Raw genomic sequence first — 12,441 nt, forward strand, 5'->3', positions numbered from 1 at the left:
GAAAGCCAAACGTTAAGAACAATTGGAGCATCATAGTGCATTCTACTTTTTGTGAGCTTCATACAATGAATGGCAAAAAACAAATCAAGGAAATTGAACATAATGTCTCTTAGTTCTGGAAAGAGCACATGACAGTTGTTGGCTGTTGTTGGTCCTTCTATGAGCATTATCTATATTGAGAAAATGATATAATTACACATATTTGGGGGGGAGGGGAGAAAGACTAGCAAAACTAAAAAGATCAAACATCTCAATTCTGTAATTATACCAGACACAGTAGTAGCAGTACTACAATCATTTTTTTATTCCTTTCCAAAACTGAGAGACAATCTTTGGTCTTACATCAAGCAAGAAGTTTCACAATTTGGTAGACATTTTATTAGGATCTTTTTCAAACTAGTTTGATGCTATAAGTACTATGCAACATTATCCTCTGAGTTGAGAGGTTTTGTTACCAGAGTCCGTAGTGGTTTTGATGGGACTATCCATACCTTTTCTATTAAATCAATGCAGGCCTGCAAATCCAGTCCAAAGTCAATGAACACCCAATCAATGCCTTCTTTTTTGTACTCTTCTTGCTCCAAGACAAACATGTGATGATTGAAAAACTGTTGCAGTTTTTCATTTGTGAAATTGATGCAAAGTTGCTCGAAGCTATTATACTGTAAGGGGAAGAAATAATAAAATTCAATTTGCATAGGATCAAACAGGGGAACTCAGCCATATATACGCACACATATACATATACACAATCTGGTAACATGCAGTTTGAATTCCTATAAGAAGAGCTTCAATTTTAATGCACTGCATATGAGTACATAATTTTCAGGCTAGAGGATCACTTATTTAATTACAATTATTGCAACGATAGTTTTTTGAGACTGTTTCCCACAATCCCAGTCAAAAGAGAGAGAAACGTCATGTTTACTTTTCACTGAAATTGATGTCAAGTACAACTTTCAATAGGAATTAAGCCCAATTAATTTTTCTTAGGGCTAAATTATGTTTGTTATGAAAGATATTTATCATAAAGAAATACTGTCAGCATATGAAGTGTGCAGAAGTTGCATTTTGAGACTTCATCAGATTACACTGGGAAGTGTTCAGAAGAAGAGAGTTCAGTCTTTATTTTTCCCTACCTTATTTATTTATTTATTTATTTCAAATATTTCTATCCCGCCCTTCTCACCCAGAGGGACTCAGGGTGGCGTACAATTGGCAACAATTCGATGCCAATACATCATTTTTAATAAAAATATATTACAACCAATTAAATACAGTATAAAATATAAAACATAAAACATATGCTTAAAATCCGTTCGTCCAATATCCTCCAACTTTATCCATATAACAATCTGGGTCGTCTTTATCATACCTTGGGATCACACTGTTTACTGGTCTTGTATGTTTTTCAATGAAGAGGTTTCCACACTGCAGACATTTGGCCCCGCCTACCATCTCTCGAGTTGCTTTTTGATACTTGAACTCCCACAATTCCCAAAAGCAGAGAGGGAGAGAGGGAGAAAAGGGGTGGGAGGGAGGGAATCACATTTGGAAGGGCAGAAGCAAGCAGAGGCTTCACTGGTATTTTGGACTACAACTCCACAATTCCCAAAAGCAGAGAGGGAGAAAAGGGGTGGGAGGGAGGGAATCCTATTTGGAAGGCAACAGCACTGGCCCTCCCAACAGAAGACACAGACAAATCATGGAAGGAAGGAAAAGGGTACCCTAAAAGGCTATTTTATTTTTTTGCTAAGTAGAAGCGTTATGAGGCAGCTTACAACCAAACCTTCCAGCGTGGGGAGCAAAAGGAAATTGCCCAAAAAAGTTTATTTTGACTCGTCCCACAAATTAGGTGATCCTAACCTGAGAGCAACGAGAGCTACTTCATTCAAAATTTGGCAAAACATCCGGAGTTTTGAGAAAAATCCATTTCCTCACCTCTTCCTGATATGTTGGAAAAAAATGCTGCCCTCCATGTTTAGAAGACTCAAAAACTGCACTTTAACCAAAACGAATGTAGTGGACCCACAGAATACCAGATTTTAAGTGTAGAACTCAGTAGAATTTAAGTTATGTGATGAAGTGGTAGGAGAGTCATCCAAATAGGAGCATTGTCCAACCTGGATGTGTCTCCTGAACAAAAGCAGTAAAAATATATCCATGTCTATAATATCTTTCACACAAAGAGCACAAGAGAATTATGTGTTAAGCTTTTGGGATATTCTAATGCCTGGGCAACCATGTTTTGAATTTTTTTAAAAAGGAATATATATGGTACAATATTCAATGGAAAAGCTAAGGCAAATGTCAGGCACACCAGTTTGAGAAGGGCATTCTGTAACTGAGGTGGCACCATTGAAATCAGCCTTTTAAAATGTTCTTAACCATGCTGCATACTAAATATCTGCCTGATAAATAAGCTATAGACCCCTGATACATTGAATCTTTCAGCAAATTTGATCTCCTAAAGGATTGCAACCCAATACTGGAACGCAAGCTGTTACTCTTATGGCTAGACTTGGTTTTTTGTACTCACATCGAAGATCTCAAAGCCAGCAATGTCCAATACACCAATGAAGAACTGCCTTGGCAACTTAGTATCCAAGGTTTTGTTGATGCGGGTAACCAGCCATTTGAACATTCTATCATAGATTGCCTTGGATAAGGCACCAACAGCGTAGGTAACCTGCATCAGAAAAGTGAAATAATGAAAGAATAAATCACCCAACATGTAACAGCCCTTTCCAGCTCAAGGCATGTTTCTGCATGGCAGGGGGTTGGATTAGGTTGCCCTTTTGATCTCTTCTCGCTCTATGATTTGAGGTAGGTAGCTGAAATACTGCATTTGAGCTCCTCACTTGATTCTTTTCATTTTACTGATCATTAGGGCTTAGATCTACAGTACAATTGTTTAGCTAAAGCTGAGATTTAGTCTAGTCCCTTATAGAGTTGCCAGGTCAGCGCCATTCCTTTCAGAGTGGCCACATTCCTTGGTCAGCCACAATTTGCTCAAATTACCCTCATGCAGCCAAACAACATCAGTATATGGTCCGGTCAAGATGGCAAAAGGTATTAATGAGGAAAGATACAAAACTCACAGCAGTTTGCTTTTGCCTACATTTCAGGGGAGGGAAGGATTTCAGCCACACCTCCCCATTCTGAGGTTTTGCACCATGAATTCAGTTTGCTGCAGCTGAAGTAAACTGAAGGCAAAGGGGGAAAATGAGAGGAGGAAAAAGAAACTGGGACATTTTAAAAGCAGCTGAAAATGTGGGGTGACAGAGGACTAATCAAGATTGTCCCTATCAAATCATGACAGTAGGAAAGTGTACCATAGCCATTCCACTCTGTTATTTCCAGTCCCTTCTGCATAGATGGAACTGAAAACAGCTTACAAAATAGAACAAATGTCATTAAAAACACAAGTGGCGAAAACATGCAAAATTATGTTTGAAATAGTATTAAACTGCCCATAAAATTAAAACCAATCCCCTTTGACCTTTTGGATAAGCTTGGAAGGGCAAAATCTAGCACACATGTGACAGCTCTCACCTCTGCCAAGGATCCTGTCCAAGTCCTTGGCTTGCACCAATTGAAAAGTATCTGATAACATTGCACAAGCTGGAGCCAATGTTATATCCACTGGACCTGTATTCACTATAGCATCCAAGTTAGAGTGAATCTGAGCAATTTTATCTGCCAAATGTTTAACAAATTGTTCACTGCAGGCTGTCGAGTAGTCTTTTTTCTCCTCATATGGCCAAGATGTAAGAGATCTCTAACTACTACATCTAGTGGCTCTTTACAAATATGATGGTATCAAAAAAATTGCATCTACTGCCAAAAAGTAGGCTTTGAAATATGCTGTAGTCTGTGTTCAATCAGTTTTCTACCATCATAATTCTAGTTCTTGTCTCACTCGTTTCATTTCTGTCACACACACACACACACATACCCCGCCGAAGAGAACAAGGAAACTTCTTCATGAGTTACTGTGACCAGTCACTACTCTGACCATTTCCCCATTCCAGACTAGAGTTTTAACACAATCACTTGTCAAAGCAACAGGAAAGTCCCCAAGAACCATCAGGAAGCTTTCCATCGAGATTGTGTGGCAGGTCATCTTCATCAGCTCCCAATTCCTATAGACTAGAAATCCCAGTGCATTTAAACCCAGTTCTTAAGGGCACTGACCCTGGCAAAGGAACTATGGAAAGCTTTCCATATCAAGATTGCCATCATGCCATACAGCAAGCAGATAAAGCAAGATGCAGAGAAGTGGGGTATAAATAAACATAAGGAGGAGAGGGGGGAGGGGAGGAGGAGGAGGAGGAGGATCCCAAATAACTTTTGGGACAGACCCATATCAGTCATGGTGGCCATAAGGTATTCCTGACAGAGCACTCTTAGCAGAAATATCGGAGCCCCCAGTGGTGCAGTGGGTTAAACCCTTGTGTCGGCAGGACTGCTGACTGACAGGTCAGTGATTCAAATACGGGGAGAGTGAGTGAGCTTCCTCTGTCATCTTCAGCTCCCCATGTGTGGACATGAGAGAAGCCTCCCACAAGGATCAAACATCAAAGCGTCCCCTGAGCAACATCCTTGCAGATGGCCAATTCTCTCACAACAGAAGCGACTTGCCATTTCTCAAGTCGCTCCTGACACACACACACAAAAAGCAGAGATATTGAAGTCTCCCAGATATTGAAGTCTCAGAGAGCTCCAGTACTAATCTCAAACCACCTTAAGTAGCTAGGAAAGGGAGAACGTGAAGCCATAGGGTGGGCTGACACATCAGTCACTCAACTTCAGATGTGTACATTCAAACTCAACAAGCAACAGCATGCTTGATGAAGTAGATGGAATCGTGACAGACATCACAACTTCACAAAGTATCCTTGTAGGCAAAGTTGAGAGAGGTTACTGCCCAACACACAGGCTCACCAGCCTCATCCAACCCGGTTTTCTGTCCAACAAGCCAAGTTGGCACATACATCTGGATCAAGTTCTGGAGAACAGTTATTTTATCATGCTATGACCTGGCACTCACCAGCAATGTATTTAGCCCAAGGGAACTGTCACTACAGCTATCCAGACTATCTGAATCTCCCCTCTACTATATCACTGAAGTAGCTATTCCGTGAACGTTTATTCCCGAGATTCCAGCCAGCTCACACAGACCTGACAATCTTAGCCAATACAAAAAGCATTGGACTGGGACACTTAATACAAATCTCCAGTTAACGGCAAATACAAAAAAAAATTAATTGCTTTTTACTTTACTAATCTATAAAATAAAAATGAACATAATGCAAAGGGGCAATTCAGGATGGGAGGTTGTTCAGAGCAACACTTTTCTTGGTTGAATAGAAATTATCACAGTTCCTTATATATTCCCATAGTTTATTGCCTTTTTAATTGTCTAGGGTATACAAGGATTTGGCTGTTGTAACATAAACATTAATAACTGTACAGAGCCATGGGTCTCACAGTCTCAACCATGCATAAACCTTGCAGAGTTATATGCAGAAGAGTCTGGCAGCACATCAGACAATTTTCTAAGTAGAATTAATTTATCAGGGCCATAATTTTCAAGGACTAGGCTAACATTGTTACTTATATTGTCCACATATGACCTACTTCACAATGTTATAGCAATAAGCAAATTAACAACTGAGAAGAATCTTGCACATGTAAGATACACTAAGTCTAATTGGAAACGTGTCCTGATTGAAATCATTTGGACTCTTATGATTACATTTTTAAAACACAATAAAAATAACTAACATTAATAAATAACCAATGAGAGGTGCATTGCTAAGTCTTGGGCTGAAACCCATGAGATCCAAATCTATTTCCCAGTGCCTGAGCATCAATCAACCAGCACAGTTCAACACCAGAAGGGCAGGGCTTGGAGAAGTTGATTTTGGATTACAACTCCAAAATTTCCCCTTTTCTGAGTTTGGCCTAAATTGAATAAGAACTTCCTACTAACATTGAATAACTGGAAATTACCTAGATGTTCACTCATAATTCAACAAGTGATTCAATGGCTGAGATCCTGACACTTGGAGACACGTCTCCAGTACATATAAGATAAATCTCCTAGGCGCAGATAGGGGCACTCATCTTATCAGGATGTCAGTGGAGAACAGGGAAGGAACAGAGATGCACTGAACTTTTTTTCCATTGGCTGAACACATTTTTACAGGATTCTTAGGGATTTCCTAAAGGATACATCTCTGTTTACCCCTCCTTGCTTGTCAGTGACATGGAAATTGCCATCTTGAAGGATATGGGGGCTGCCACACTGAAAAGGCAGATTTAGAGAGATTATGGTCATTGTGCATTTGGAACAGAATTCTAACCACTTCAGTGACCCCAAAACTGGATAATGATAGCATAACATAGACTCGAGTTTTTGTAATTCCCTAACAAGATATCTGTCATAAGGTGTACTTCCAGGAAAATGCTTATAGGATTTTGACCAGTGGTTCTCAACCTGTGAGTCCTTGGGTGTTTTGGCCTACAACTCCCAGAAATTCCAGCCAGTTTACCAGCTGTTAGGATTTCTGGGGGTTGAAGGCCGAAACATCTGGGGACCCACAGGTTGAGAATCACTGATTTAGACCACTGTCTTGAGAATCTAAGACAATGGCTGGATCGGACCAAAGGCTTTTGGCTATCCTCAAAACAAAGATTCCCAGCAGACTTTCTTAATTTGAGTGTTTGGCCATTTTATATAAGCAAAGCCATTATATATAATCAAGTGGGATTTGAGTATTCATGGATTTTGGTATCAAAGCCTCTGTATGAGGGTATGTGTGTGTTGTACAGTGAATAGCAAGGCGCCATTATATTGGTTGATTGTTTAGGGTCAAATATTCACGGAATACATTTAAATTACTGGGCTCAAAACTTTTACAGCTCTGGAGAAAGCAGAAAAAGACATAAGAGCTACATTTACCCAGTGCAGCCACCCCAACCCGGTATAAAAGGTCTTCTCACCTGTTCTACACTTTGGCCCTTGGTGACGTACTCATTCCCAACTTTCACTCTGGGATGCACCAACCCTTTTATCATATCAGAAGAGTTAATACCCATCAAGTAAGCAACTTTGTCAGCACCTGCAAGGGAGACATAGAATTACAACAGTAGATTAGTGATTGGGCTGTTTATGATTCATACATTTCTTTAATAAATCCAAAATGCACATATAAAACATAATATTAAAATGCAATAATGAAACCCTTACAGTCCCATCTAATAAACCTTAGACCTTCACATCACAGATTCTTCCTTAAAATCACTTTACGTTTGTCTCACCTCCACTGTTTATATTTCAAAGTCTAGCTTTTTCAGTGGTTTGACATTTGTTTAGCCCCAAGAGAATCATCTTGCTTTGAGAGAAGCGTCAGAACCCCTGAGTAGAGAGTATATGATCCCAATCACATGGAAATGACAGGTCACATGGAAATAAATTCAAGAGGACAGAGCATTACTAAGGATGACTGAGGAACAGTGTTAGAGGAGCACATAATGCAAAATGTATGAGATTCTCATGCTCCAGATAAGAATGTGGGGAAGCAAGTAAGACCACTCAAAATAAACATTATATATAGCATTTTAGCTATAATAAAGTTGGTCCACAGATTCTGTATCCATGGATTCAACCATCCACAGTTTGAAAATATTCCCAAAAAATCCAAAAAAACAAACACGGATTTCACCATTTTACATGAAGGATACCATTTTACTACACGGTTGTATATCTTGAAACTTGAGATCCATAGATTTTGATATCCACAGAGGGTCCTGAAACCAAACTCCAGCAGTTACAAATATGTATGTACATTACCAAGCAATCTTTGCAATAGCATTATGAGATTATTCAAAAACAGAGATATAACAAAAAGGAAGGGAGAAGTCTAAATATTGCTCATTTTCAGAATGCTAAAGACAAGAAATTGAACAAAAATTATATAAAGAGTACAAGTTGATCTCCACTAGAAGAAAAAAGATTACAAAAGGAAGAGAGGTAGAGCACTATTTAAACAGTTTATTCTAAATGCCATACTAGACACTTGGAGAGGTTTTAAAATCTGGAAGGCTAGAGTAGGAGGTGGTTTATGAACTGATCTGCATTAATTCTCACATAGGTTATACTCCTTATTACTATGCCCATACATTGAGTTCATCAGAAAAAGTCCTTCTCTGAGTATCTTGTTTATGAAAATTGTACCCATCATCTCCTAAAGAAGGGGGTTTTCTTTGTGATGATGCCCTCATTTTGAATGCACTCCCACAGAAAGTTTGCCTGGTGCCAACATTGTTTTTCTTTTGGTTACATGATAAAACTTTTTTATTTGCATAGATTTTAAAATGTGTGTGTGTGTGTGTGTGTGTGTGTGTGTGTGTGTGTGTGTATATATATATATATATATATATATAATTTTTAAAAACATTTCATGTAAATAAAAAGCTTTATCTTGGAATCGATAAATATATGCACCAATAGTCAATTTAGGAATGGTCTTCCTGCTTCAAATTTTAAATTAGGGTGGACAAAATGCAACTTATGACCCACTGATGTATCTCAGGACCCTTCCACACAACCATATAACCCAGAATATCAAGGCAGAAAATTCCACAATATCTGCTTTGAACTGGGTTATCTGAGTCCACACTGGCATGTATTCCAATTCAAAGCAGATAATGTGGGATTTTATTCAGCTGTGTGGAAGGGGCTTCAGGTAGAAAGAATGAACCCCAAAGGGATCTTTCGACTCCTAGAAGCCTCCAAGAGAGGCAACATCACCAACACGCAGATCACAGGGACCTTGTAACCCCCCAGTCTTAACTCTCTAAGGGTGCATCTACACTGTAGAGTTAATGCAGTCTAACACCACTTTAACAGCTTGTCTGCCAAATGGTGCTGTTGCCTCACCAGATTACCATAGAATTGAGCCGTGGCAGTTAAATTTGTGTCAAATTGCATTAATTTGTACAGCAAAGATGCACTCTAAATCACAACAAGAGGTAGACTTCTTCTCCTGGTTCTGAGTTTTAATGTTGAGTTTATTTTTAACTCCTCGCTTCCACACCATACTCAAATGTTACCCACCACTGTTTTAAATTGCTTTAGCACGTTAAATTTTTAATTCTTATCTCTGACACCCAGAAATTCTTCCCATGACAAAAACATGGTAATGTAATTAAAAGTGAAGCAAATAAATACATTTTGAATCATAAACTCTTCCAAGCAGATCTGTGCACAATTATGCAGAGAACTGGCCTCCATCTTTGCGACCATGGCTGCGTTTTTTCCAAATGTTCACATCTTAATCCATACCAGCCTTTCACCGTGCACCTGTGTACCCTTATACTTTGGTGCACATGGTGCTCTTAGATAAGGCCTTTATTGTGTTAGCGCTCAGTCTCATTTCATAGAATTTTATAGAGGATCCAGATAACAATGTCTTCTATCCATAACCTTCTTGTACTTTCCAGCTTCTTCCATATTTGTTTCGTATGACAGAAAATCCATTAAGGAAGGCAAAACAGAATCACTGCACAATATGTTTTGACTGGTAGTGCTGGCAGTTGTCTGCCTAAAAGCACTCACAGAAATATTTAGCAGTGTGAAGTAAATAAAAAGTGGCATGCCAGCTCCCTATAAAGGCATCTTTACTAATGAGTCTCATTCACATCACTCTCATATCATTGACAGACAGGAAAACAATCAACCTCACTCTGTGATTTAAGGTTACATGACAAATGATGAAAATGCCAATGCGATATCAGTGCAGGATAGAGTAATTGAGTCAAAGAGTTGGAAGGGGCTTCATAGATCTTCTAGTCCACTCCCCTGTTTAATGTAAGATTTCTAACTACATGATCCCTAGCAGGTAGCTATGCAGCCTCATTTTGAAGTTCTCCAGAGAAGGAAACCCACCACCTCTCTAGGCAATTGGCTCCAAGGCCAAACTGCTCTTTTCTAGCATTTGTGTAGTACCTTTTTTGTAGATACTGTTGGCAGATTCTTAACTATGAGGATTGTACTTGGGGAAGATAAGTCCAAGACATTTTGCTCTCTCAAGAAAAAGACAAGATGCTATCCCCTCTATTCCAAATGGACTAGCAAATGAATCATGCTTTAACACTGGCAACAGAATACTATTTTCCACCACTTCTGAGCACAGTAGGCTAGTTTAGGGATCACAGAATGGGCAATGTAACAGAACTCCAAAAAAGGAAGGATAGCTAGGGGTCTCTGGACAGACAGCTGCCCAGATGTCAGCAGCTGCCACCTGAGACAGCTACCTCCCTCTGACTTGGGTACTCTGCATTTGAGTGTACTTCATTGGGTGTGTAGACAATTAATATCATATACAGGCAGTCCCCGAGTTACAAACATCTGATTTACAAATGACTCATCTTTAAGAACAGGGGTGGGGCAACAGGAAGTGAGAGAAATCTATCCCTAAGAAAGGAAATTCACTCCTGAAAGAGTTATCATGGGGAAAAGGTGACTCAACTGAAGCTTTATCAACAATACTTGTTTCCACAACAAGCAGAATTTTTCAAAATCCAGTTATCACAGGGATAGAAAGTGAGGTGAAATGGGTTCAGACTAGGGTTGTGCAATCCAGGTAAATCTTGAGCTGTTTCTTGTCTCAGATTTCAGTGGGGGCCCCTGATCCGTTTTTGGGACCCTCCCGAAATTGGGGGGCAGACATCTGTTTTCGCTCTGGGGCACCAAAAGATCCATTTTCTACTGGCCCATTATGGGGGAGGGGGGCTTCCCAGAGTCCCTTCCTGTCATAGGCATTGCCATTTAAGCCGTTTCTACTCTAGAGGAGAGGCACTCAGCTGCAGGCAGTCACGCACTTTAAGGAGGCTTCTTGCCTGTTTCTCTAGAGGAGAGGCGCTTGGTTGCAGGCAGGTGTGCGCGCTTTCTGGGCCTGCATGCCACACACTCAGGCCTCAAGGCAAGGAGGTAAATTACTCTAGAGGACGTGCTCGGTTGCAGACAGGTGCATGCACTTTCTGGGCCTGCACACCACACACAAACTCTCCAAGGTAAGGAGGCAAATTCTGTTTCTTACTCTAGAGGAGACACTTGGCTGCAGGCAGGCATGCACACTTTCTGAGCCTGCACACACACCCCACACTCTTTACAAAGCAAAGAGGCTGCTCACGAAAAGCAGACGAGGAGTCAGGATCGGCTCCCACTTGCTTTCGTGTCAAGCATGCTTTTATTCCCGGGGGGGGGGGGGGCTTCCCGTTACGTGCTTCCGAAAGTACCGGATGTACCGGAGGTACCAAAGGAAATGGGATCTGCGCATAACTTTAGTACAGACAGCAAAACAAACACCACAGGGGTGTTAATCCCTATGCCGTCCAAAGCCTATCTATCTATTGATCTATCTGTCTATCTCTAGAGTTACACTTAAATCTTAAAACTGTTCCAACTTACATACAAATTCAATTTAAGAAGAAACCTACTGAACCTATCTTGTTCATAACTTGAAAGCTAGCACTCCACCAGTCTCTCAATAAATCTATTTTGATATTGCTCTGAGGCTATCAAAATGGGAACATATAGCTGAATGTTGTTGGTCTTAGTATCAGGTCATAAACCTCATGAACCTCCTATAGTTTTTTGGATCATAAACTCCACAGATAATTTTTCCATGTTTTCTAAGTGTGTGAAAGGGACTGTGTAAGGCATTACATCAACATGTCATCATTAGTAATTCCATTATTCTGCTGGCCCATGCATTGAGACAACATCCAGAGAAATCTGTGGTGTATAATTGATTATGATGAATTGTATATCAGATTCGTTTCCATCAGACTGGCCCACAACATTTTGTGTGAGGCCAAGGCTAAAATGTGTACCACCTCAGATGGATTGATTCTTTATGTGGAAGCCAGGTGAATTGGCTGTTGAATATTCCTTCAGTACTAATTAGGCCGGGACACACGGCATATACAACCTTGTATTTCAACAGGTAAGACTACCATGAAGAGCACTCATGAGCAATGGCTGGGGTACTATCCCGCTGCCACTGGGAAAGTTTGCCTAACAAACAGACTGAACCTGATTTTCATGTCTGAATTTCATCTTGTAGTAATAACCCCAAAATATGTCAAAATCATATACAAAAGACGGCTTACCTGCCATCTTATATTTTTAATACAATATACACTATTTAAATCTAGATGAATGGAGAGGGAAATACTTACTTTCAGTGCCATCAGCCTCAGCTTGCTCCTCCCTGGGTCTCTGTTTAAATTTCATGTTTCCAAAGTGCATAATGGCACCTGTGAGCTTGTAGGCACCATATTTTTCATCCGGAACAAAGCCCAAAATATCCATGGCTTGCTGGGGAAAGTATGAGGGGAAAAGAACAGGACATTTTGTACCTTCTC

General features: G+C 40.0%; 1 protein-coding gene across 2 annotated transcripts in view; it reads right to left on the reverse strand.

The window, feature by feature from the left end:
* Positions 1-12,441, reverse strand: part of myh15 (myosin heavy chain 15) — a 149,645-nt gene that overhangs the window by 91,788 nt on the left and 45,416 nt on the right. For both annotated transcript variants that reach the window (XM_062974863.1, XM_062974864.1), the window contains 4 exons: positions 12,256-12,394; positions 7,012-7,130; positions 2,540-2,689; positions 492-662 (listed from right to left, as the gene is read on the reverse strand). In XM_062974863.1, the coding sequence (XP_062830933.1) occupies positions 492-662; positions 2,540-2,689; positions 7,012-7,130; positions 12,256-12,394 (579 nt within the window). The remainder of the gene's footprint in view (positions 1-491; positions 663-2,539; positions 2,690-7,011; positions 7,131-12,255; positions 12,395-12,441) is intronic.

Source organism: Anolis carolinensis, chromosome 3, assembly GCF_035594765.1.
Source record: "Anolis carolinensis isolate JA03-04 chromosome 3, rAnoCar3.1.pri, whole genome shotgun sequence".
In the NCBI taxonomy this organism is placed as follows: Eukaryota; Metazoa; Chordata; class Lepidosauria; order Squamata; family Dactyloidae; genus Anolis; species Anolis carolinensis.